Source organism: Mustela lutreola, chromosome 10 (genome assembly GCF_030435805.1).
Source record: "Mustela lutreola isolate mMusLut2 chromosome 10, mMusLut2.pri, whole genome shotgun sequence".
NCBI lineage: Eukaryota > Metazoa > Chordata > Mammalia > Carnivora > Mustelidae > Mustela > Mustela lutreola.
The window spans coordinates 110,066,285-110,090,595 of record NC_081299.1 but is presented as its reverse complement, the minus strand read 5'-3'; the positions used below and the strand labels follow the sequence as shown (position 1 = coordinate 110,090,595).

General features: G+C 43.3%; 1 protein-coding gene across 2 annotated transcripts in view; it reads right to left on the bottom strand.

Moving 5' to 3' along the window:
- Positions 1 to 2: 2 nt before the first annotated feature.
- OTUD7B (OTU deubiquitinase 7B) overlaps positions 3 to 24,311 on the bottom strand; it is a 57,611-nt gene continuing 33,302 nt past the window's right edge. The window contains exons 2-12 of one of the 2 annotated variants that reach the window (XM_059135073.1): positions 23,627 to 23,694; positions 21,085 to 21,273; positions 18,588 to 18,815; positions 16,928 to 17,029; positions 16,037 to 16,164; positions 10,832 to 10,944; positions 8,791 to 8,918; positions 8,329 to 8,478; positions 7,612 to 7,726; positions 6,193 to 6,277; positions 3 to 4,903 (exon numbers count right to left, since the gene is read on the bottom strand). In XM_059135073.1, the coding sequence (XP_058991056.1) occupies positions 3,692 to 4,903; positions 6,193 to 6,277; positions 7,612 to 7,726; positions 8,329 to 8,478; positions 8,791 to 8,918; positions 10,832 to 10,944; positions 16,037 to 16,164; positions 16,928 to 17,029; positions 18,588 to 18,815; positions 21,085 to 21,259 (2,436 nt within the window). In that variant the 5' untranslated portion in view covers positions 21,260 to 21,273; positions 23,627 to 23,694 and the 3' untranslated portion in view covers positions 3 to 3,691. The remainder of the gene's footprint in view (positions 4,904 to 6,192; positions 6,278 to 7,611; positions 7,727 to 8,328; positions 8,479 to 8,790; positions 8,919 to 10,831; positions 10,945 to 16,036; positions 16,165 to 16,927; positions 17,030 to 18,587; positions 18,816 to 21,084; positions 21,274 to 23,626; positions 23,695 to 24,311) is intronic. The other variant, XM_059135074.1, reaches the window with a different exon arrangement.

Below are 24,311 nucleotides of genomic sequence, written 5' to 3'. Positions count from 1 at the left end.
GGTTTTGATATAATCTTTTTATTTTGTAGATAGAATCCAGTATGGGGGGAAAACTTTTTATTAAACCTTGTAACTCCCAATAAAACGAGCACAGATTAAGGTAGGAATCTGGAGACCTATCCTATAGAATATCTGCTCCATCAGGGCTGGGGTGGAGAATGTAGGGAGGAAGGACAGCACTGTCTTAAAAGGGAAAAAATAACAACCCCAAATATTTCCCCTCTCCAATAAAAACCTCGGTAGGTAGCCCAATGCCCTGGATTAAAGGAACTAAGTGCACTTATTTAAGACCAAGAGATCCCATCCGTCAGCCAGGATTACAGGATCCGCCTTCCCCTTCACCCACATACCCCTCCTTAACCAAGGGATTCTTGCTCATTCTGGGTGCACATCATGTACCCCTCTCCGCCCCTCTCCCCAACACAGTAATTGCATGGGCTTGCCTCTCCCACCCCCTCATCTTCCCAAAATACCACAAACCAACCAGAGTCTGTTTTCATTTCCCAGGCATTATTTCTTCACCCTCCATCCCACACAACCCCTCAAAGAATAAAGCAAAAAACAGTCTTTACTCATCCCTACAGAAAAACATCCATTGACTCAGGGCCCCTCATCCTTAGAATGGAGATTTTTTTTTTTTATGCTTCAATATATAGTTACCTTCCCAAATTAAACAAAAATAATTTCATTCTGAATAAAAAGCTACAGGGCCTAAATAAAGCCCTATTCTATCATATTCACCCCTAGACAACCCTCCAGAATTTCTTTTATTTGAAAAGAGGTCAAATAAACTGGGATTGGTTAGTTTAGAAATCAAAACAAAAACAAACATGACACATGGTTTCTGTTTTTGTTCATTTGTCCTCAGTTTTTAAAAACAAAACTATTAACTAGAATCTAGTAACAAATCAAATCCAAACACAGCAGTCCAAAGGAGAATTAGAACTTTCCTGGTTTTACTCTCTGGGAAAACCCCTGGTTTGTTCCCATTCCTCTTGGTCCAGGCTAGAATCCTGTGCAGCAGACAGGCGTCGAGAGGAAAGCTCAGTGAGCTGTGCCAGGTGCAAGCTGGGGCCACCTGTTGTTTGGGTGCACGTAGGGGATGGGGATGGAGGCTCAGAGGTGATGGTCTCACCAGTGCTGTTCTAGCCCCAGAGTGAGGTGAGCAAGGCACTCACTTCGGGCACAAAATTTAAGTGGTGCCCCAAAACTCAATAACCAATATACCATTTAACACAGTTATTTTTTGAACATCAAAACCAATGTAAAACATCCACAATGAACTAGCTATCAAAATTGTAAAGACAGGAGTCAACCCCATACTTGCTCAGTTCAGCTTATTTCCCCGACCCTAGTCTCAATCCCATTTGATTCTTAAGATTTTGATATTTTATTCATCATGCAGGTTTTTTTTTGCATTGTATTTTAAATACTGCATTAAAACAGTATTTATCTTAACCACTGATATTTCAGTACCCCTTAAAGTTCTGTACCTGAGAGAAGTGCTCATCTTGTACTAGTCCCAGCCCTGTCCAGAAATATGTACATCCCCCTCCTTTGGAACTGATTTCCTTTAACATCAGTGCTTCCTGAAAACCATTCTATTTTCAAATAAAAGCCCAAGAATTAATAGCCATAGGAAATGATTAAGTCAACAGACTATCAGATTTGAAAAATGAGTGACTTTCGAGTCTGCTGAGGAGAGAGGAACCTTTCTAAACTCTGAGCAGTTCCAATGAAGAGGATAGTCTTGACAGGATTTGTTACCAAGGGGGAAATGGGATGACAATTTTCCTGATTGGGCAGAAGCAACATATGGCAATTACAAATGTCCCCAACACACACACACACACACACACACACACACACACACACACACAACCAGCCCATATCCAGTTTAGAGCAAATCTGGGGATGACATTCCATGAGATGGGTTAGGAGTACATACCTCAAAAGAGAAATCCACATACAGGAAAACAGCCCCAATTAACACTCTGAACACTTAAGTACACTTATTCCCCTTCTTCCTATTTACCCAGGAGTGTATACAATTGCATAGTTGATTTTCCCCCCCAGGGGGGGAAAAAAGGAAAGAAAGAAAAAGGAAAATTGGCCCAGGATAGGTCCTCCAGTTTAAAGCTCTTAGAAGTGGTGCTGGCCAGAGTGAAGGCTGTCCAGACTTAGGCTTTGTGCAAAATGCAAAGGCACTCCCCCATTCTGTGTCCATAGGCCCATTCCCACGCTCTGGGGAAAAGGGCGGAGTCAGGGAAAGGGGGAAACCCAAAGACAGATCGGCTCATTGGGAGTAATCTGTGATCTGTGGTTACAGTTCACTAAAATATATTTCTCTACCTTTTTATAAACTGCCCCTGTGTTTCAACATCAATCCTATTATCAAAAATATGTCTTCTTACAAAGTATTTTTTGTCTTATTTTAATAAACTAACCACAGATTAAGGTCAGCTATGGCTTAACAAAAGAAGCCGGGATGTTAAGTACATTCTCCAAAAGTAGATAGGAAGGAGAAGGAATCACTTAAATAGGAAGAAAAAAAAAATCATTTTTTAAAATGTTTTTGCTCACTGGGGTTTTGTTTCTTCTCCTTTAAAAAAAAAAAAAAAAAAAGTTAAAACAAGTTGCTTCCTACAGAAACACAGCAGCAGATGATGGTAGTACTCTATTTAGGTTTTTGGTTTTGTTTGAAACAGTCTGGCCAAAGGTCTGTCCTGCTCCCGCCCCAGAGTGCACTCACAACCCAATGTGTGGTTATTGCTAAGTAGTTACAAATGATCCCCTGTGCACCCACTCACCTGGAGAAGATTCAGCCCACACAGCTGTTCTTCTCATCACTCTTCCCTTCCCTTAGGGAACTTTTTTTTTTTTTTTAAATAAAATTAAAGTCATTAAAAAAAAAAATCACAATCTTAACTTAGCTGAGCTCAGCCCTCAAAAAGGATGAGCAAAAGATACAGGGCAATCAGCAATCTCCTCTCAAACTAGAACAGATGACAGATGGCTGTTTAGAAGGAAATAAAACTTGAGAGGAAAAGGATTCCCCTTTTAAATTCTTCCCTTTCCCATCTCAATAAATGGATGTAAACTAACCCCCCTCCTAATAAGCACCCGTGAGCACACATTACTGCCTTGTCTTTCCAGATCCTTCAGGAGGAAGAATTGATCCAACCCTAATTTTTACCTTAATTCAATTCAATAGCAAATCTAATTCCCCAGTTTCCCTCCACACTCCCAACTCCACAGTCATGTGCTTTTTTCCAACCTACAAGAACTTTGGTCTGTTTTCTCTTTTATTGACTGAGAACCTCCTTTGCCTGTTCCTGCCCTGGACGTCTGCCTGCCTCCCCACCCCCACACATTAAATCTTCCCCTCGTTTCCCTTGGTCTTGGGGTGTACCCAAGCAGTTATGAGACAGAAGCATTGCCTTTTCCCCTTGTACCTCCTCAGTCCCAGGAGGACTGACGAAGGACAAGCACGGCCCTCCAGGCACCGTCCAGCCCTGACCTGCTCTGCCCAGCCTGGCAGCTCTCCAGCGCACACACACTTCAAAAGTTTCCAGCCAGGCTCCCACCATCACTGCATTTGCCCCATCCGCATGGGGGCTGGGTCTTGATGAGCTAATTCTTTGAGCTTAACTCTCTTTGTTTAGCCCCCCTTGCCCTCCAGGGCCTCCCCTCAGAACCTGTGCACCAGCAGCTCCCCACCCGGTTCACGCTCCCTCCTCCGCAGTTCTTCCCTGTAACAGCAGGAGCAGAAGTTGTTTGTCTCCGGGTGTCCGTAGAAGCTGCAGTTCGGTTGTTTGCATTTGGTCTGGGTTGGAGGAAGCCCCCGGGGACCTCCAGCCCATCCATCTGGCTCAGGGGGCTCTCTGTAGCCATTGCTATAGGAATCAGCCACGCGGAAGGGGGGTGGTAGCAGTGCGCCCCTGTGCCCGTCCTTGGAGTGGCTGCCTGGCTCCAGAGATGGGATGCAGTCCTGATGGGGGTAGGGTCGCCCTGGAGGGCACTGTCTGGGGAAGGTGGCATAGGGTGGTAGGCCCCCCCCACAAGGACCTCCTGCCAGCTGCCTCCGGGGTTCCTGGCAGTGGACTCCAGCCCCAGCAGGGCGAGGGATCGTAAAACCCCCAGGATAGCCAGCAGAGAACGCCACTGGCTTGGATTCTGCTGGGGGTGCCGGCAGCAACTCCTCCCCGCCATCTGGCTCTGGCTTCTTGGCTGGAGGAGGCCCACTCCCTAACCCCCCATTCAGGATCTTCCTCTCCACTTCCTTCTGCTTCTGCTCTGCCAGGAATCTCTCCTCAGCATCAGCAAGGTAGCGCTGGATCATCTCCTCCTGGTACTGATGACGGTGGCCCATCTTCAGGGTGCCAACAAAAATAAACTTCCCCTCCCCTTGCATCGCAATCCTCATAATGCTCAAGCTCTGCATCACCTCCTGGCTATACTTGCTCCCTCCGTTACCCACAGATTCAGACGTGGGCTTCTCAGACACGGCCCCATCCCCCACTGCATCCTCCTTGCCACCTTTCCAGCTCTTCAGCGAGTTCTTCTTCTTCTTCTCCAGTGTCTCGGTGCTGGTGCCGCTGCTAACCCCTGACCCCGTCCCCACCCCTCCCGGCTTAGAGCCCTTGCTGTGCATCAGGCCTCCCATGTTCTTCTTGAGCTTGCTGCCCAAGGTTTTGCCGAAGCTGCCCAGTTTGTTGGCCACAGAATCTGCTCTCTTCTTGTCTTTCTCCCGACCTCGCTTTGACTTCTCTTTCCGCTTGCTGCCCTCATTGCTCGTAGAACTGCTGCCAACTGACTCCTTGTCTGAGTCCCCAGACTCAGGAGTAGACCGGGGCTCATCTCCAGCTGAGGCTGTGGGGGACTCAGGTTGTGCTAGGGGAGCCTGGAGGATGTAAGAACAGGATTAATGGTTCTAGTCCCATGGAAAAGGACCAATAACATCACCCCTGTGCACTCCCTCTCTGGAGTGCCTGCCTAGTTCCAGTGAAGGGCGGCTGTCATGGTGGGGCAGGGTCACCCAGGAGGGCACTGTCCTTCCCCAGCTCCAGTCAGCTCTCCCATGGACCAGGGAAAGATGTACCTACTATCTAAAATGCAATCTGACTCCCTTCTGTAATAAGGAGATAAAAAAAAAAGTGTCTGACATTCTTCTAGAGCAACAGGCAACTATACAACACATGGAGAGGAAGAACATTCCACAGATACTAGAATATTCTTCATTATAAATTTGTCTCTTTTTTAAAGTTTTTATTTATTTGGCAGAGAGAGGGTATACAAGTAGGGGGAAGCGGCAGGCAGAGGGAGAAGCAGGCAGAGGATCAAGTGGGACTTGATCCCAAGACCCTGAGATCATGACCTGAGCCAAAGGCAGAGGCTTAACCATCTGAGCTACCCAGGTGCCCCATTACAGATTTCTCTATGCCTGGGGTGCCTAGGTGGCTCAGATGGTTGGGAGTCTACCATTGGCTCAGGTCATGATCTCCAGGTCCTGGGATAGGTCCTGGGATCAAGCCCCATGTCAGGCTCCCTGCTCAGTGGGGAGTCTGCTTCTCTCTCTATCTCTCCCACTGCTTGTGCTCTCTCTGTCTCTCTCTCAAATAAATAAATAAAATCTTAAAAAAAAAAAAATTTCTCTATGCCAGAATCTGCCCCAAATTAATCTCCAGGAAGACGTAACTAACCACAACCAAGCCTAACCATTCTGCAACCCCTCAACTTTTAGATATTCAGCACTGGGGTCTGGCTGTTTGCCCTGTTCCTGTGTTCCTGTTCTATGAAGAATGATGACCTTCTCAGAACCTACTGGATCAGTCTCTTAAGGAGACTTAAGCAATTCTCTCTGGTACCTGCACAGAGGTCTATATATGTAAGGCTTGGAACAAAGTAATGACGATCCAAAGTTCACCAAAAAGTCTAGAAAGCTTTTCTTGAAGAATGTGTTTTAGTATCAAAAAGCAGAGCTGGAAAGGAGCTACGGAAAATAGAGGGCGCTAACAGGTAAAAAGGCAGGAAAAAGTGTCTTTTGGAACTCATCTGATATTTTCCAGTTATTCCTAACCTTGAATGGTTAGCTATCACTCAGAAGCGATTTAGAAGACCATCGCCAAATCACCTTGCTAACCAGTCACTGAAATAGAGGCCAGACAAGGGTGGCGTGGGAGAAGTCCTCACCTGTGCATCAGAGGAAACTGGGATCCACTTCACATTCATGTAGCCATGTAGCAGATGCAATTTGACCTCTAGGGACAGGATTACACTGTGAAGAAAAAGAATTAAAAACATCCCATGAGGGGCGCCTAGGTGGCTCAGTTGTTAAGTGTCTGCCTTTGGTTCAGGTCATCTCAGGGTCCTAGGATCGAGCCCACATCAGGCTCCCTGCTCAGCAGGATGCCTGCTTCTCCTTCTGCCACTCTCCCTGCTTGTGTTCCCTCTCTGTTTCTCTCTCCGTCAAAGAAATAAAATCTTTAAAAAGAAAAAAAAAGAAAGAAATCCCATGACCTTTAAAAAACAAAGTGTGTGATCCAGTTGGGAGGATGGAAGAGGGCTACATGGCTTGGGACTCAGATAAGGTTGGGTCTGAATTATAGCTCCACCAATTAGTACTAAGCTTTATGACCTTGAGGCAAGTCACTTCATCCTCCCTGAAACTCAGCTGGGGTTGGTAATGGACATAAATAATATCTACACTGTAGTGTTGTTGTGAAGATTAAAACAGTATTGGAAGGGACCCAGCATAACGTCTGGAAAACAGGAAATATTGACTGAACAGTAGCCACTATTGTTGTTGGTGTAAATATTATTAAGATGGAACTTTTGATATTTAGGTGAGAACTTATTTTGAAAGCCATGAATTCTGAGTTTTTAAATCAAACCCTCTCCATTAGATCCCAATGTCAGGAGCCCAAAGAAGGAAACACTGGACAGGAGGTAAGAGAGGAGCTTTTATACCCATACCCTCTCTAGGAAGCCGTGGAAGGCAAAGGCGGAAGACTAAACCTGTTTTGGGAGGCCGCAGGGAGGGGGGCTGTCAGAAAGAACAAATGTTTCTTGCTATTTAAATTCAGAAAGGCAAAAATCCAAAGCAGACTAACTATTTTGGTCAATTACTTAAAAACCCCTCTCATGGACTGCCTGATTGGCTTAGCTGACAAAGTGCACTACTCTTGATCCTGGGGTTGTGAGTTTGAGCCCCATGTTGAATGTAGAGAGTACTTAAAAAATAAAATCTTAAAAAAATTTTTTAAATAAAATAAAAACCCTCTCACTTGGGCTGGGATTAAAAAGTGTGACTTGATTATCTTGATTTTCTGATGACTATTTTGGAGATTCTGGGATGTATCAGTAGACGACCATTCCTCATATTATAAAGAAAGAACAAGTTGCAGTCCCAGGATTTCCCTCTCTTTCATGGGGAGAAAAAGCATGTTCCAAGAATTCTAGTGCCCAACCTGTCCCCCATGTTTCCATCTTCCCAAAACTCCGGAGCTAGGCTGTGACTGTCTTGCCTCTAAGCTGAGAAGAGTCTCGGGGGAAACAGATGCTGAATGTGGAAAAGACACTTCGTAGGTGGGAAGGCTACACCTGCCTCACCTGGCCAATCGGACGTTGTCATTGTCATCTTTGCCCCACTCCCAGCCCCTTCCAGGGTCCACAGCAAAGTGCAAGGGCAGCAGCTTGTGCTCTGAATCTGTAAGTGGGATCACAGCTGAGGAGGAAGAAACATGTCATCAAGGAGTTTCCTTAAGAAGAGAGGAAGGAAACTGAACACAAACTGACTTCACTAAAAAGGAGGCTAGATCGTATCACAGGTCTCAAACTGAGATCATTCCTCAGTTTCCACATGTGAATTACACTGGCATCAAAAACTGACAGACTGGTTTTCCCTTACTAGCCAACACACAATTTAGGCCACTAATCTCCATGACTCCCCACCAGTCAGTCAACGAACACTCATGATGTTCTTGCCAGTTAATGTGGATTCAAAAAATTCAAAGTCATTATTAAGACAAACACAGCAAAGCATCACTAGAAAGGTTCTATGACCTTAACACACACACACGCTCTTCACTCCAGAACAGGAAGCAGCAAATACAGGCAGGCTACTGTTTTTCCCCCAAAGTTCTTTGTCAAAATGTTTTTATGTTTAATTTAAACACCCTGGAGTATCTTTGGCTTAATAAAACCGTATCAGTGTGCACTGCCTGGGCTTGCATGTCACTTAGTTCTTCCCTCCCATACTCTCTCCCATTTCAGGTTTTCCAAGTGAAAATAAAGCACACCCAAAGACAACAACACCGCATTCAGCACCTTGGTCCTTGGCGTTCTCCTTCTGTTCCATGGACACAAGTGCAGAGAAGTGGGCCTGATCATAGGCGAGCACCAGAGGGGAGCGGTGACACTGGCTCACTGGGACCTCCAAGGGCAGATAGATACCCCCAAAGGGAATAGGGGCGAATGCTGCAGCAAACCACAAAGACTGTTATTCAGGATGTGTTCTTGCCTAGAGGGCAATCCCCAGGCCCCACTCTACCCAGTGAGCTCCCCTTTCACTCACTCTAACCCCTGGTTAATCATTCTTTCTTAAGTTAAGAATCCTCATCAATTAACCCCAATTGCTTAGCATTCAATCTCTATAGAGAATTTTGTATCGTTCTAATGTATATCTTGTCTCTCCCCAAGGGTCCATATAGCCCCTTCCTTCCCTCCTCCCAGTGCTTAGCCCAAGGCTCTGCAAACAGAAGGTGCTCAGGGCAGGGAGGACTGACTCACCTTCCCCTCCAGAGTCCCTCAGCATGGTGTCAGCCACAACGACTATGGGCCTCCTAAGCACATGGGCAAGGACAAAGACGTGGAATTCTTCTAGGCTCTCATATACAGGCTCCTCTGAACTCTCCACCCTGGAGTTGCAGGAGGGGAGACAGTGGAAGGGGTACAGCGGGGGGAGAGGGAGGAAAATAAAACAAGACACCCCTGAAGACCAGTCCCACAAAGAGGAAAAAGAGGAATGTCTTTCCTGGTTTTCTAATCTTAAGGCTGCCATGGACATAGCTGATTATTTTATGCTACCATGGCTATTTCTATTCCTGTTTCAGAGATGAGGAAATCCAAGAAACATTTGAAGGCCCTAGGGCTAAAGTAGTGTTAGGAATCTGGAAGTAATCCCTTGGTTAAAACCAATCTTGCTCAATAGCCTTCCCCAATCTGTTTTATCCTATAGCTCAGGACACAACTGTGTAGCCTCACTTGACCACTTTACCACTTCCACCACAACCGCCCACACATGCATCAAGTCCTACAAAAAAAAGGGGGAAAAAAAAAGGACACAAAAATTCCTCTTCCTACATTCCCTTACATGAAAAAGAGCATCTCACACCTCACCATATCTACCTAGTAGCCTAATCACAAGTCTGAAATAGTTACTCTTCTTTATCTCTCATCTTAATTAATCACCTAGCTTGACCAATTCCATCTCTTACCTGTCTCTTGTGTCTCTCTCCTCCTGCCTGTCTGCAACCCACCACTCTTGATCACACCCATGGCCTGTCTCCTGGATTACTACAACCACACCCAGTCTCACTGTCCTCTTCTTCATCAGCCACTCTGCTAGCAGTGTGCTCAAATACACGAATTTGCTCCTATCACCCAAGTATACACAATTCAGTGGCTTCCTGCCCCCTGCAGCAACATGATTCAATATGGGGTATTTGGTACAAATGCAGATTTCTAGGCCATAGCTCAGTCCAACTCAACTGAAGTTCCTTAGGGTGGGGGCCCCCAAATCCACAACTTTAGCAAGCCTCCCAGATTATTTTTATGCACACTGAGGTCTGGATAGGTTATAATTTTTAACTTTGTATTATAGAAAATTTCAAAATTTTAAGCATTCAAAACTATAAAGAATATTATACCTAAACTCTCATGTAACCATCACCCAGCCTCAACAATTATAAAACACATGGTCAGTGTTGTTTCATCTAGATCTTGATCTATTTCACTATAAACCCCCACTCCAACCCATCAGATTATTTTGAATCAAATCCTAAACATCATATCATTTGATCCATAAATTTTTCAGTTTCTATCTCTAAAAAAAGAGAGGACTCCTATTAAAAACAACCACATAATCATTAATATCAGACTTTTTAAAAATTTAATAATAATTAAACACATAGACATTGTTCATGTTTCCCCAACTACCTTATAAACAACCATATGTTTCCACTGGCTGATTTGTCTAAGAGTGTTTAAACTTGGGTTCTCTCTCCTTTATTATTTTCTTTGCAATATATTTATTGAGAAAACAGAGTCATGTCCTGCAGTTTCTCAGTCTGGACAGGGTACAACAGAACCCTCAACATGGCACACATGACTCTAAGTTATCCAGTCTTGTCTAGCACTCTAGACCATGTACCCTGTATACTGGCAATGCCCAACTACTTGTAGTTCCCAGAACATAGCATGACATTCTTACACCCTTCTGTATCCTTGCCACAGCCCCTCTCTTTCCTTCTAATATCCTCTTGGCATGAAGTTCTTTGGATGCTGAGGACTCAGTAAAGACTACTTCCTGGGGCACCTGGGTGGCTCAGTGGGTTAAAGCCTCTGCCTTCGGCTCAGGTCATGATCCCAGGGTCCTGGGATCGAGCCCTACATCAGGCTCTCTGCTCAGTGGGGAGCCTGCTTCCTCCTCTCTCTCCCCCTGCCTCTCTGCCTACTTGTGATCTCTGTCTGTCAAATAGATAAATAAAATCTTAAAAAAAAAAAAAAAAAAGACTACTTCCTTCCTACTCCCTTGCTGAGCCACACTTACCCACCACAGTTGGCTCCATTGGTACCTAGATGCATGCGGGGTTCACTTGAGGCAAGCTTGATCAGCTCATTCCATTCCTTCTGCCATTCGTCCTCTGTGTACACCAGCCCTGACTGTGAAAGACAACAGGGGAGAATAAGCAGTTAAAGACCAGGTTCACGAGGCAGCAGCAATTCCAACTCACTCACGCTGCCCCCTCCCTATCCTCTTAGCACTTGGCTTATAATCTGTACTACAAAGTCAAGTCTCTTCTCCCTTTCCTAGTCAAGGTCCACAATTTCTCTTACAGTTCTTTTTCTTCCATTCTTTTCCAGCCCATTTCGGTCCAGCTTGTTTCTGTCCTCCGGCCTATACACCTTACCCCACTTATACCACTTCATCTAACTGACTCTGGCAAAGGACAATGACCTTCTAATTGCCAAACTCAGCGGACTCTGGTTTTCATCTTTCTTAGTCTTCATGTAGCATTTCAACTGCTCATTAAACTTTTTTCTCCCTCAGCTTCTATAACTTCTTCTCTCTCTCTCAACTCTGTCCAACCCTAACAATATTGGGTTTGTGTCAACAATATTAGCAGCCTTGGCTCCTTCTGAGTAATCTCTTCTACTGCCATAATCTCATCTACTGCCATTTATACTCGGATGCTAAAATCTCCCTCTCCATCCCAGGCCTCCTCTTAATTTCTATATTCACATCTAGCTGCCTAATGAAGACTGCCAACTGCCCTTGACTGCCTCAAAGTCTATACAGTTGAAACTGAACTCTTGGGCGCCTGGGTGGCTCAGTGGGTTAAAGCCTCTACCTTCAGCTTGAGTCATGATCTCAGAGTCCTGGGATTGAGTCTGGCATCAGGCTCTCTGCTTGGTGGGGAGCCTGCTTCCCCCTCTCTCTCTGCCTGCCTCTCTGCCTACTTGTGATCTCTGTCAAATAAATAAATAAAATCTTTAAAAAAAAAAAACAAAAATTGAACTCTTGCAAAACCCACTCTTCTTCCTGTACTCTTGCCTTAGTGAAGAGCACTGAATATCACCCACCATCTAAGCCAGAAACAAGGGACTAACTGAAGACTCCTCTCCTTTTACCCACCCCACACCTGATCTCTTATTCAACAATTATTAAGCATGAACTACTGCAATGGTCCTTAACTGGTTTTACTACTTCCAGTCATGCATTCCACTGATCCATTTTCTACAATATTACCAAAAAGATTTTTCTAAAATTAAAATCTGATGTTTGCTTCCTGCTATAAATCATTTTAAGAATCATCATGACCTGGGGTACCAGGTGGCTCAGGTCATGATCTCAAGGTCCTGGGATCATGTCCCACATCAGGCTCTCTGCTCAGGGAGTTTGCTTTTCCCCCTGCCCCCTGCCCCACCTCATGCTCCCTCTCTCTCTCAAATAAATATAATTTTTTAAAAAGAACCATCATGACCTATTAAATATAGTTCAAAATCCTTAAGCAAAGCATACGAAATCCACTTCCTGGCCCTACCCACCTCTCTAATACATCATTTACTTAGCTGTAGTTCCCTGAATGCACTGCATTGCTTTATACTTGAGCCCCTGTCTAGCTTGTTCTTTCTGCTTGGAGCAACCCACCCCCTATCCACCTGGTGACCAATTTCACAACTGTCAGGGCAGAACTCAAGTATTTTTCTTTCTTTCTTTCTTTTTTTAAGATTTTATTTATTTATTTGACAACAGAGATCACAAGTAGGCAGAGAGAAAGAGAGGAGGAAGCAGGCTCCCCGAAGAGCAGAGAGCCTGATGTGGGACTCCATCCCAGGACCCTGAGATCATGACCTGTGCCAAAGGCAGAGGCTTTAACCCACTGAGCCACCCAGGAATCCTTTAAGTATCTTTTCTATGAAGCCCTTCCTAAATCTTCCTGGTAGACTCACTCTTTCCTTTGTGCCCTCCCTCCTCAACTGCTATACAGCCTTTATCACAGTACCAAAGTAACCTATTACTTTGGTACAATCATGTATTTACATGTCCATCTCCTCCTACTACCCTTAAGGGCTGGGACCATGTTTCAGGCAATATGCTAGTGTCTACGATATGATCAGTAATTAATAAATAGATGCTGAGTAAAACTATAATTTTTATCAAAGGAATGGGAAAAGTGGTACAAACAATTTAAAAATATCATTTGCAGGTGCCTCGTTAGCGCAGTAGGTAGTGTGTCAGTCTCATAACAATATCATTTGCCTTTAAGATGTATATGGTAATATGACAGACAAGTCTATGTTATTCATTGTATTCAGCTTACACTGGTATTTAAATGAGTTTATAAGGCTTAAACACACACTGACAGTAGAAAGAATCACACTGAAAATGTGAGGGGCATGAGCAGCAAAATTTAAGAAGAATTAAAGAGCTGTTGTAAGCACATTTTAGTTTATGTTTTTTTTTAAGACTTTATTAATTTATTTGAGAGCTAGCTCATGAGCAGAGGGCAGAGGAGAGGGGGAGCTCCCTAAGCAGTGAGCCTAAGGCCAGGCTTGATCCCAGGACCAAGGGATCACGACCTAAAGGCAGATGTTTACAGGACTGAGCCACCCAGGTGTCCACATTTTACTTTAATAATAAAAAAAAGACAAAGCTATGTTCTCTTTGTAAAATGCTGTATCGAAGCTTTTCAATTAAATATTGAAATACACTGAAATATACTGTATATACTGATTGGTCAGTACATACGGACTAGGCATTCTGGTCACTCTTCCTCTCACCTATTTCAGCTTCCTGTTTTCATACACAAAGCCACTAGGTGGCGTACCCTGCCAACATGAAACCTTCCCTACTGGTTTGATTTTTTTGTTGTTTATTTATTTAAACAATCTCTACACCCAACATGGGGCTTAAATTCATGACCCTCCCAGGTCAAGAGCCACATGTTCTATCTACTGAGCCAGCCAGGTGCCCCCATTCTCATTGGGCTTGACCACTAATTTCAACAAAAAACAAGGCCTGGGAAATCAAAACCAATTTAGTTTGTGTGGTGTTTGGTCCTTATTAAAAGAAGACCCCCACAGTCCCTCACGCCTCCCTCTATTCTCATGCCCAAGGTGCAGTATAATGCCATAAACAGTCTCAACTAAAACAATTCTCTAGGCTACATTTCCAGTATGGAACCTTTAATGTGCTGGGCAAAAGAAGTGTTCCTTTGATAGCCGCTATTCTCTATGCATGTATTTCCACTGGGGACTTTGAGGGGGAAAGGTGGCTGACCAAGAACAGAACTTGGGTATTTCTAGGTCTCCTAGCTAAATCCATAATAATCTAACCCTATCTTTAAAATTACTACAATAGCTTAAGAGCTGGAATTGGGCATGCCCATTCTCTGACTGTTGCTGTCACTTTGACTTAATAGCTGAATGCTCTAGTTTGGTCTTTTCTTGACTGTGGAGTGGTCAAATGTAAGGTTAGGGATGGTGTAAGTTAAACAGTGAAGAAGGCAAATTTTCAGCTGGCTCTAGTTTAAGCAAAAGAAGCTCTCCACAAGGTCCAGGTCAGCTCACCAGGAAGCCATGGGACCTGGCAATAATAAAGAATGCCATCTACTTGGCCTTGCCCCTGTGCATTTATTTCCCCTCAGGAACCCTCTGGAGCAGACTAACTGATCAAACACACCATTCTGAGCTTAATACCATCCCAATTTTAACAATTGGGTTCTTTGTTTTTAATCTTCAGGATATAAAATTCTAATAACTTAAAAGAAAAAACCTCTTAGTTCTATATAATGGCCAGTTATGACAGAGCAATAAAAGGTGACAAGAAAGAAGATGAAAAGAAAGAGGGCAGTATCTGAAAAGACAGTCCCATATTTATGCTAGAGCACCCAGCCATATACATGGCAAAAAACCACCAGATACTCACAAAGAGCACAAGATAAACACAGAAGACAGAGCGAGAACCAAGAGAAAAGAGGGAGACCTGTTATCTTTATGTAAGTGGACAGTGTCATTTTTTTTTTTTTAGTATTTTATTTATTTATTTGACAGAGAGAGATCACAAGCAGGCAGAGAGGCAGGCAGAGAGAGAGGAGGAAGCAGGCTCCATACTGAGCAGAGAGCCCAATGTGGGGCTCGATCCCAGGACTCTGAGATCATGACCTGAGCCGAAGGCAGAGGCTTCACCCACTGAGCCACCCAGATGCCCCGACAGTGTCATTATTAAAGTGAGGGGTCAGCAAACTCTTTTATTGCTCCGTCATAACCGTAGCTAGTAAATCTTTTAGGATTTTTTGGGCCACATGCAACTACTTGACTCTGCTGCTGTTCTAGTCTCCACAAGGCAAGCACTAAACATAAACAAACATACATAAATGAATGGGCAGGGCTGTGTTCCAATAAAACTTTTTTTTTTTTTTTTTTTAAATAAAACTGTTGGTGGGATTTGTCCCACAGGCCATAGTTAGCTCAACCCTTGTTACGGGGATGGAAAGTACAAACAGTCTATTGTTACTTTCTTATACAAAAGCAGTCTCAACATCTGCTAAATTTCTGAGAAGTACCATTCAAACTCAGTTTAACAGGCATGTTTTTAAAATTTTTAAACAAACAGGGTATGTGAAAAGCAAATAGTATATACAGCCAACGGAATTTTTAAGCATTTAGCATTTCTATAAGATTGAAAACATAGGGCGCCTGGGTGGCTTAGGGTTAAGCCTCTGCCTTCGGCTCAGGTCATAGTCTCCGGGTCCTGGGATCAAGGCTGGCATCGGAGCCTGCCTCCCGCCCCCTCTCTGCCTGCCTCTCTGCCTACTTGTGATCTGTCTCTCTCTGTCAAGTAAGTAAATAAAATCTTTAAAGAAAAAAAAAAAAGAATAGAAAACGTTAAGTCCTTAAAAACTGGTCTAGCATTATCATAAGCAAAACACCCCCAAACAATACAAAAATCCTGTGGACCTGTCAGATCTTATTTTGTAAAAGATTACTACTGGAGACTTGCTGAGCATCTTTCAGGGAGAAGCACATAGTTAGCTGCCTCCTCTATGGGTCTCAGCTTCTCCATGCTAGTTTTCAGGACTGTATCAGAAAGGCATGGGCCCTGTGGTGTCTTCTGCATTTCCTACAACTTCCAGGATTACAAGGAGAGTACCACCAATTAAGCACCAGGAGACACTGCCTGTTGGTACGCACTGAACATTTCCTATAGCCAACTCTGGAGGACAAGGTGCTCCCACCCAAACTCCCTCACCTCTTTGTTCTGCTGTGTCTGCTGCCACCTCCAGCGCCGTTTTAATGCCTCCTTCTCGGCTCCCTTCTCCATCAGTGCATACAAAGCTTTCCGCAGCATCAGGTCCCTATCGTGGAAACCCCACATGCCTGTGGCAAGGAAACATACAGTAGGATACCTTACCTTTATTAATTATGATGCACATACCCTAGTAGCATGGAAATCAGGCTTAAGGCCAGGTTCAAAGAAACCCCTGTAACTTAGGGGAGAGGTGAAAAGATGTTCCTACTCTGGAGGTTCAGAAACTTCGAGAACTTACAAGTGGGGGATACACCACATCCTACAAACTCCTGACAGAAAGCCCCTTATTAATATGCAAGTCTAATAAACTAAAATACAGAGTAGCAGCAGAAAAGATGGGTCTGGCACATGACAATCAGCATCAAAGCTAGAGGGAGGGTTGGAAAATGAGGACTTTTTTAAAATCTAAGGCAAAAAACATATTGAATTATAAATAAGTTTTATAATTAACAAATTTCACAAAAACTGATGAAAACATCTTTTTTAAATACCAAAAGAATAAATATTAAGGAGAATGATATACACATAGAGCTTTATCCTGCTTACATATTTGCTGCTCAATACTTCTGCAGGGTAGCTCTCCAAGTGGGACCCCTGCTAAATCCTAGGTTCTACATATGTTCCCTGAACAAGAGACTGAAAATCCAGGGCAGGGCTCTCTTCCAACCCCTCCTGCATGCCCACGCCCATGCACACGCACACACACACACACACGCATGCTATACAATCACTTCTGCCTAAGATCAAGGTTAGTGGATTAAATCCTGCACATGAGATCTAAATTCTGTTGCTTTCTTTCTGAGGGTGTGGAACACCATTTTCAAGACTCACCCAGAGAGGCTGCATGCAGGAGGCAGTTTCCATCCCCAGTAGTTGCCAAAGGAAGCAGCCTCTGGCAGGTAGGGTCTACACTCACCCACCAGTTCAAACGCCCTACAGAAACAGGAGGAAAAGGAGAGGAGCAGATTATCCATAAAGCCCTTCCCACTTCCCGAGCTCTCTAACAGACTCCAAACTTGCCTCCCCTAGGAAGCCAACCCAGAATACTGCTACTCCTTATATCTTCTTCACTTACACCTAGTCAATCAGAACCTGAAGAACATGATTGGTGAGATCAGCAGTTCTTACATGGGGACCCCTGATCTAACCAATATCCAAGGGGACATTTGGCAATATCTAGAAATATGTTTGGTTGTTACAACTGGTGGGGGGATGCTACTGGCATCTAATAGGTAGAGGCCAGAGAGATTGCTAAACAAAATATAATGCACAGGCAGCTCACACAATAAAGAATTATCTGGTCCTAAATGTCAACAGTGCTGAGACTGAGCAAGTCTGGGTTAGATGATGGGGCCCAGGTCATAGGTTGAAATCTGTGTTGGTCACCTGGTCTGACTCCTTCACTCTGCTCAGGAGACTAGTAAACATCATAACAATGAAGCTCAGCACAAATCCATCATCAGTAAAAGAAAAACAACCCAAAGCATGTATTCACAGGGTCACGTAGGTATCATCTGCACATATGACAGCATGTCGGCTTATATGTGGTAGGACTTTAAAGACATGCGCAACAAGATAGCACATGAAACACCTTAGAAAATGAGCCTTGATTCTGTCTAGTCATCCGTCTTCCCATTATTCACATGAGGAAAATATTTTGTGAATCACACTTCAAAGTCTCCTTGAATTACTGAAAAGTCAACAGAAAGAAAAACTGACCTATAATCTCACTAGCTAGGTAACCTGCTAACTTTTTAAAAAAGTATAGAGAGGCACACAGTTACTATAGAAGAGTGCAAAAGAAAAATGCAAGCTTCTTTCCCATGCCCCCACCTACCAGCCCCCAGCCTTTCTTCTAAGAAGTTTAACACCTGATTAGCTTTTCCCAGAATTCAAGCAGCCTCGCCCCACCATATTAACTAATTTTAACAGTAATTTAAGACAAATTTAACTGTAAAGGCAGATAAATCTTTGGGGAAAGCTCATGTAAACAAATGGGACTTTTAAATTAATCACCATTGTGCATCATCTGTAGTATTGGTTCTTTCTGGTCACAAGGGTGTTCCAGAGCCAATTATAATTTATTTCTATATTTTTCTCTATGTATGGATTTTTAGGTACTAATTCCTGTGCCTTTCACGTGTATATCTGGTTTCCCTTCCATCATATGGGAAATTTCTGGGGTAAAGTGTCTAATTTTATGTGATACGGTGAGTGCTGTGAAATGTGTAAGCCTCACAATTCACAGACCTGTACCCCTGGGGCAAATAATACATTATATGTTAATAAAAATAATTTTTTAAAATAAGTGTCCAATTTGTGTCCCAAAAAGAAGCACCTAGCTCAGTACATGTTGATCTGACCAACTCATGACTTTGCAGTCAGCTCCCAGACTTAAACTAGAAGCTACTGGTCAAGGCCAGCCCCTCCATGTGGCTGCCTACCAGCGCAGAGCAGAGGGAAAAGCCCATGAAAAAGAGCACTCACTGACCTGCCTGTTCCAAGGCAACCAGCATGGACTGTTCAATAAGGTCTCTCTCTATGAAGCTGCGGAAGTCTTCATTGTACACAGTGAGATCTGGAAGCTGGAAGGCACAGATGGGCATTTCCAGGGGGTGCTCACTGCTCCCCCCACCCCCACCATTGGAGGAGACATGGGACCGGGCCAGGGAAACAATGCTGGAGCTGGCGTGGGAGATGCCCCTAGACAGGCGTTTTTCTGCAATGAGAAACGGAGTTACCTTAGAACATACACAGCCCAGAGAACATTCCACTCATGTGTGATGATTACCCCTTGACAAGGCAGGGAAAAACTGTGAGTCCAACTAGCTACCAAATTTCCCAACCCTCTTTCTAAATCCAAATAGAAGTGGGGAAATATGGAGAGTAGTATTTTTGCAGGCACTTATATTAGCACCAACTATACATTCCTCTTTCCACCCTTTTTAAAAAATTTGCCTGAACTTCTCCCCATGACTCTGTCTTCTTTCACTTCCATTTCCCAACATAACAGGGACTCATTCATTTGGCAACTTGGTCACTGATAGGAAAAAGAGGCAATAAGAGAAATGGGGTTTCATTTTGCTACACTGCATCAAATAATCACTCTGATAATTTTCACAGTTTTGGAGAATATAGGAAAGACTTTCCATTATACAAAATTAATGATAAGGGTGCCTGGGTGGCTTAGTCAGTTAAGCATCTGCCTTTCACTCGGGTCATGATCCCAGGGTCCTGGGATTGAGGATTGCGTTGGGCTCTCTGCTCAGCAGGAAACCTGCTTCTCCCTCTGCCTCAGCCTCTTTCTCTCTCACGAATAAATAATCATAAAAAAAAGTAATGATAAATCTTATACATCTGGAAACTTTCTTATCTACCATTAATAGCATTTATTTACATTATTTACTACAACTTCTCTGGATTCATATTTGTCAGAAATGTATAGGTACAGTCATTCTCAATATATTAGAAAAAGACAGTAATGTACACAGTGCCCCAAATTATTTTTTTTTTAAAGATTTTATTTGTTAAAGAGAGAGAGCACAAGCAGGGGGAGTGGCAGGCAGACAGAGAAGCAGGCTCTCCAGTGAGCAAAGAGCCTGGATCCTGGATCCAGGACTCGGTCCTGGATGCAGGACTCGATCCCCGGACCCCAGGATCCTGACCTGAGCCAAAAGCAGATGCCCAACCAACTTAGCCACCTAGGCATAGTCTGTGATCATAATCTGCCCAGTGTCATATTACAATCCATTTGCATGACTTGAATTTATATATAAAGATTATCGAAAGCTAAAAATTGTGTTGGGAAGTAGTTCTTAATCCTGTACTTGCCAGAGATGGCATACAAGAGTTGTCTAAAGTTATTTTATAGTGATGTTATTTTTTAAACAATTTTTTTAGGTATTTTAAAAAGTATCATAAGCCCATGGTAAAAAAGCAAAACATTAACAAAAGATATAAAGTATTACAAAGAAATCTCCCCTTTATTCAAAATTTCTGATTCCTTCCCCAGAGGCAACCTTTTGGATCCTTCTAGAATTTTTTATACACATAAAAACACACATAGCTTTGGGCGCCCAGATGGCTCAGTCAGTTAAGCGATGGACTCTTGGTTTCAGCTCAGGTTGTGATCTCCGGGTCATGAGATAGAGCCCTGCATTGGGCTCTGCACTTGGAGTGAAGTCTACTTGGGACTCTCTCTCCCTCTCCCTCTGCCCCTCCCCCTGTGCGTGCTCTCTCTCTCTCTCTTGCTCTCTAAAATAAATAAATAAATCTTTTTTTTAAGCCCGTATAGCTTTTAAAATCATTTTAAAAATAATTTATGTTTTCAAAACATAAATAAGAACATACTGTATAAACTGCACTGCATCTTACCCTTCTCAATAGATTTTAGAGACTTTAAAAACAGCAGGTTCTACCTAATTCTTTCCAGTGGCTGCGAGTACTCTGCAACATAAATGATTTTATTTAACTACCCCTCTACTAATGGACATTAAATATTGTTTCCAAGCTTTTAACTTTCAAGCTTTATGCTGCATATGTGTATGTGCCCACTGAGGTCTATTTATTTAAAGGATATCTCCACGTGCACATACACATATATGATAAATTCCTAGAAATCAAATTGCTAAGTCAAAGTATACATGCATTTCAAAATTTTGATACATACTGGCAAATACTAACCTCACAGGTAGATGGCGTGATCCTCTGAATTCTACATTTATGTACTTTATCTCGACAACTAGATTGTTCTCCTTTATCCATTTCCCTCTCCGTATGTGAAAAAGGCCTTCACAGAGGGGAATACTCAAGAAACAGTGGGACAGTGTGGGGCTCCTGCACCGAAATAGACTGAGGCCACCTCTGAACAGTTTGTCAGGGGAGCGGGGAGAAGAATAGGAGCGTCTCCAAAAGATGGCTCCATTTAGCAGTCCCCTCACTTCCTTTCTACTCCCGCCTACAGAAACAGCCCTCAGTTACCCCAGTACCTTGAACGATGTCATCCTGCCGCTGCAGGGTGGGTCGGGGAGGGCGGGCAGACTCTCTATCTGAAAACCCTTTCTCAGGGGTCCTGGAACCACCACTCCCTTCACTAAAGGGTGGGGGCAGGTTCCCAGCATGGACTTGACGTAGCTGTTCAAAATCACTGAGGGCAGCACTCATGTCCCAATTCTTTCCTGGCAGGAGACAAAGCAAAAAATGAAATGGGTACTCAGAGTACAGGGAAACTGGGGAAAGACATAAAACAATCACTCAAACCACCCTCTCAAAACTAACAAGCAAAATTCATGCGCATTTCCACCATTCTCCTGTTCCTAATTTTCTTCATTAATACTTCAGTCTGTAATACCACAATTTCTTTATTTACTTGTTGTCCTTCCTAAGTCAGTTCTGTGAGCATTGAAAATTTGTGTCTCTGATCTGAAAGGGCCCACAGAGGCCACAGATAAAACAGAGGAAGCCTAAAGTAGTGACTTGCCCAAATGCACAGCTAGCTTGCACCACAGAGATGTGTGACTAAAGCCCAAGTCTCTTGATTCTGAGATCCAGAGAGTGCTTAGCCTAGACATGCATGCACTATAATGTCCTATACCATACAGAACTATATACAAAGGTATATAAAGAAAAAGAGCTGACAGCTCTCATCAGATTACCAAAAGGAACTGTTAACTGCCCCCAAATTTAAGAATCACTACTCTACTGAAGAGAAGACCCTAAATGTCATACTGGATTTTTCTGTTGCTTTCTCCAGTTATATTATTCTGTAAATAATATATTATATGATTGTTCGCATTTCTTTCTATTCTATTCCACCTGCTACCCCCTCAGTTCAATTCCTATCATCCACTGTTCCACCTCCGATCCACTCTAAAGTATCCCATGAGATAAATCTTTCCAAAGCACAGTTCTGTTCTGTTTCAGTTCTGTTCTGTTCATTTAAGTTCCAGAATCAAAACTGCTAACTGCCTGCCACTGCCTACAGAGTAAATTCTAGGCCCTTGTGTCTGACATTCAAGACTTTCTATGACCTGGCCTATTTCTCCAGCCTTTTCTCTGTGCTTCAATTTCCCTGGCTGTGAAACTGGAGATGATTCCATGTAGGACTGTTATGAAGATCAAATGAATTAAAAGCACTGATACACAGAAAGTGGTTTTTTGCTTTTTTTAATATTTTATTTATTTATTTGACAGACAGAGATCACAAGTAGGCAGAGAGGCAGGCAGAGAGAGAGGAGGAAGCAGGATCCCTGCGGAGCAGAGAGCCCGATGTGGGGCTTGATTCCAGGACCCTGGGATCATGACCTGAGCCGAAGGCAGAGGCTTTAACCCACTGAGCCACCCAGGCGCCCCCACATAAAGTTTTATATATGTCTTTATTGCTGTTGCTGTGATATCTTGTTATTACTGATTTTCCAGTTAAGCTGTATGAATCATTAATACCTGATGAATTTACTTCTGAGCCATTACATTCACCACTTGTTCCAACTCCCTTTGCTCACACCACTTCAGTGGCTCTGGCCTCTTTACTGTTCCTACAAACATGCTAAGACTGCTCCCACCTATGGCCTTTCCAACAATCTCCGCGCTGCCTAGAAGGCTCTCTTCCCAATTTATCTACACAGACAATCCCTCAACTCTTTCAGATATTTGTTCAAATGTCACATTCTTAACAAGGCTTGCCTTAACTACCCAAGTAAAAATTACAACCTGCCTCATCATTTCCCATAGCACTTCACACCTTAACACACACTTTACAATGATTTGGTTATCATGTTTATTATTTATTGACTGTTTTTCCTGCTAGAACATAAGGGCTGGAATTTTTGTTTTGTTTTGTTTTGTTCAGCACCTAGAACTTGACACACAGTAGCTACTCAATACATATCTGTTGAAAAATGAAGGACTTTTGTCCTGACTCAACAAATAAATGAATGAATGTTTACCACACAGTTGGAAATACAGAACATGTATTGAACATTGGCTCTGTATTTGCAGTTGTGTGGTAAACTCCTTAAAATCAGCTCCTAATAGCCAACTTGTCCAAAACTGAATGTCCATCATTCTCCTTCCTAGGACTTGCTTCATCTTCTCTTTCTCTATTCCTCAAATTGGTAATGGTATCAAAAGCCCTTCAGGCCAGAAAATTCCACCAGAAAATGCAGTTCCTCACTACTCAGACCCAACTACTTGTCTGCCCTCATTATCTAGTCAGTGTTTGTACTCATGAAACATCTCTCAAATCTGTTCTTTCTTGTCCATTTTTATTGTTACTGTGCCCACGCAGGCCCTCAAGATTGTTCCCTGGTCTTTGGGAGAGGTTCAGCTAGTCTCTCTTCCCCTAGCATGTCCCCTTTCGAATTCGTTCTTTACACCAAAGTTAACTTTTAAAGGGAAAAGCAAGAGATAAAGACAGAAGCAGGGAGAAAATGAAGATCAGGCCCTTTGACTTCCCTTCTAAGTTCTATCTTAAATCCATCCACTTTTCTCCCTTTTGACACTATAGTAGTTCAGGCCCCCACCATCTCTCACCTCAACTGTAGCAACAGTCTTAACTGGGTTGATCACTTCTCTGGCCACAATCCAATTTGTTTCATATCCTTCAACGAAAATTCAAATCCCATCACATCACTCCCCTGATTACAACCCTTCACCAGCTTCCGACTAAACACGGAATGACATTTAAACTCCTTACCACAGTCTACAAAGGGCCCCAAATTCTGCTTCCTGCCTTTTCTACTCATTTCCTATCACTCTTGCCTCACTCTTCGTACCCAGTGCCAAACTCTTTCACGTTGGGTCCTTGTGTAAGCTTCTCATATCAACAAACACTCTCTTCTCTGTCCCTTTAGTGTTGCTGCTACTCCCATCCACCCTTCTGGGTTTAGCTCAAATGTCACTTCCTTAGAAAGGCCTTTCTGCACCCTGTATCTAAATTAGGTTTATCTCTTACACTCGTATAGTACCTTCAACCTTTCCTTCATAGCACAGAAATGTATGCACATGTGTGTGAGAGAGAAAGAGATCACACAAATATTAACTGTAATATAAATGTTAAGAGCCAGCCTCTGAAATCAGATCGCCTGATCTCAAATCCCACTTAACTTCTCTGAACCTCAGTTTTTAAAACTATGAAAGTGGGATAATAAAACTTATATTGTAGAGTGACTATAAGAATAAAATAATATATCTTGGGGCACCTGGGTGGCTCAGTGGT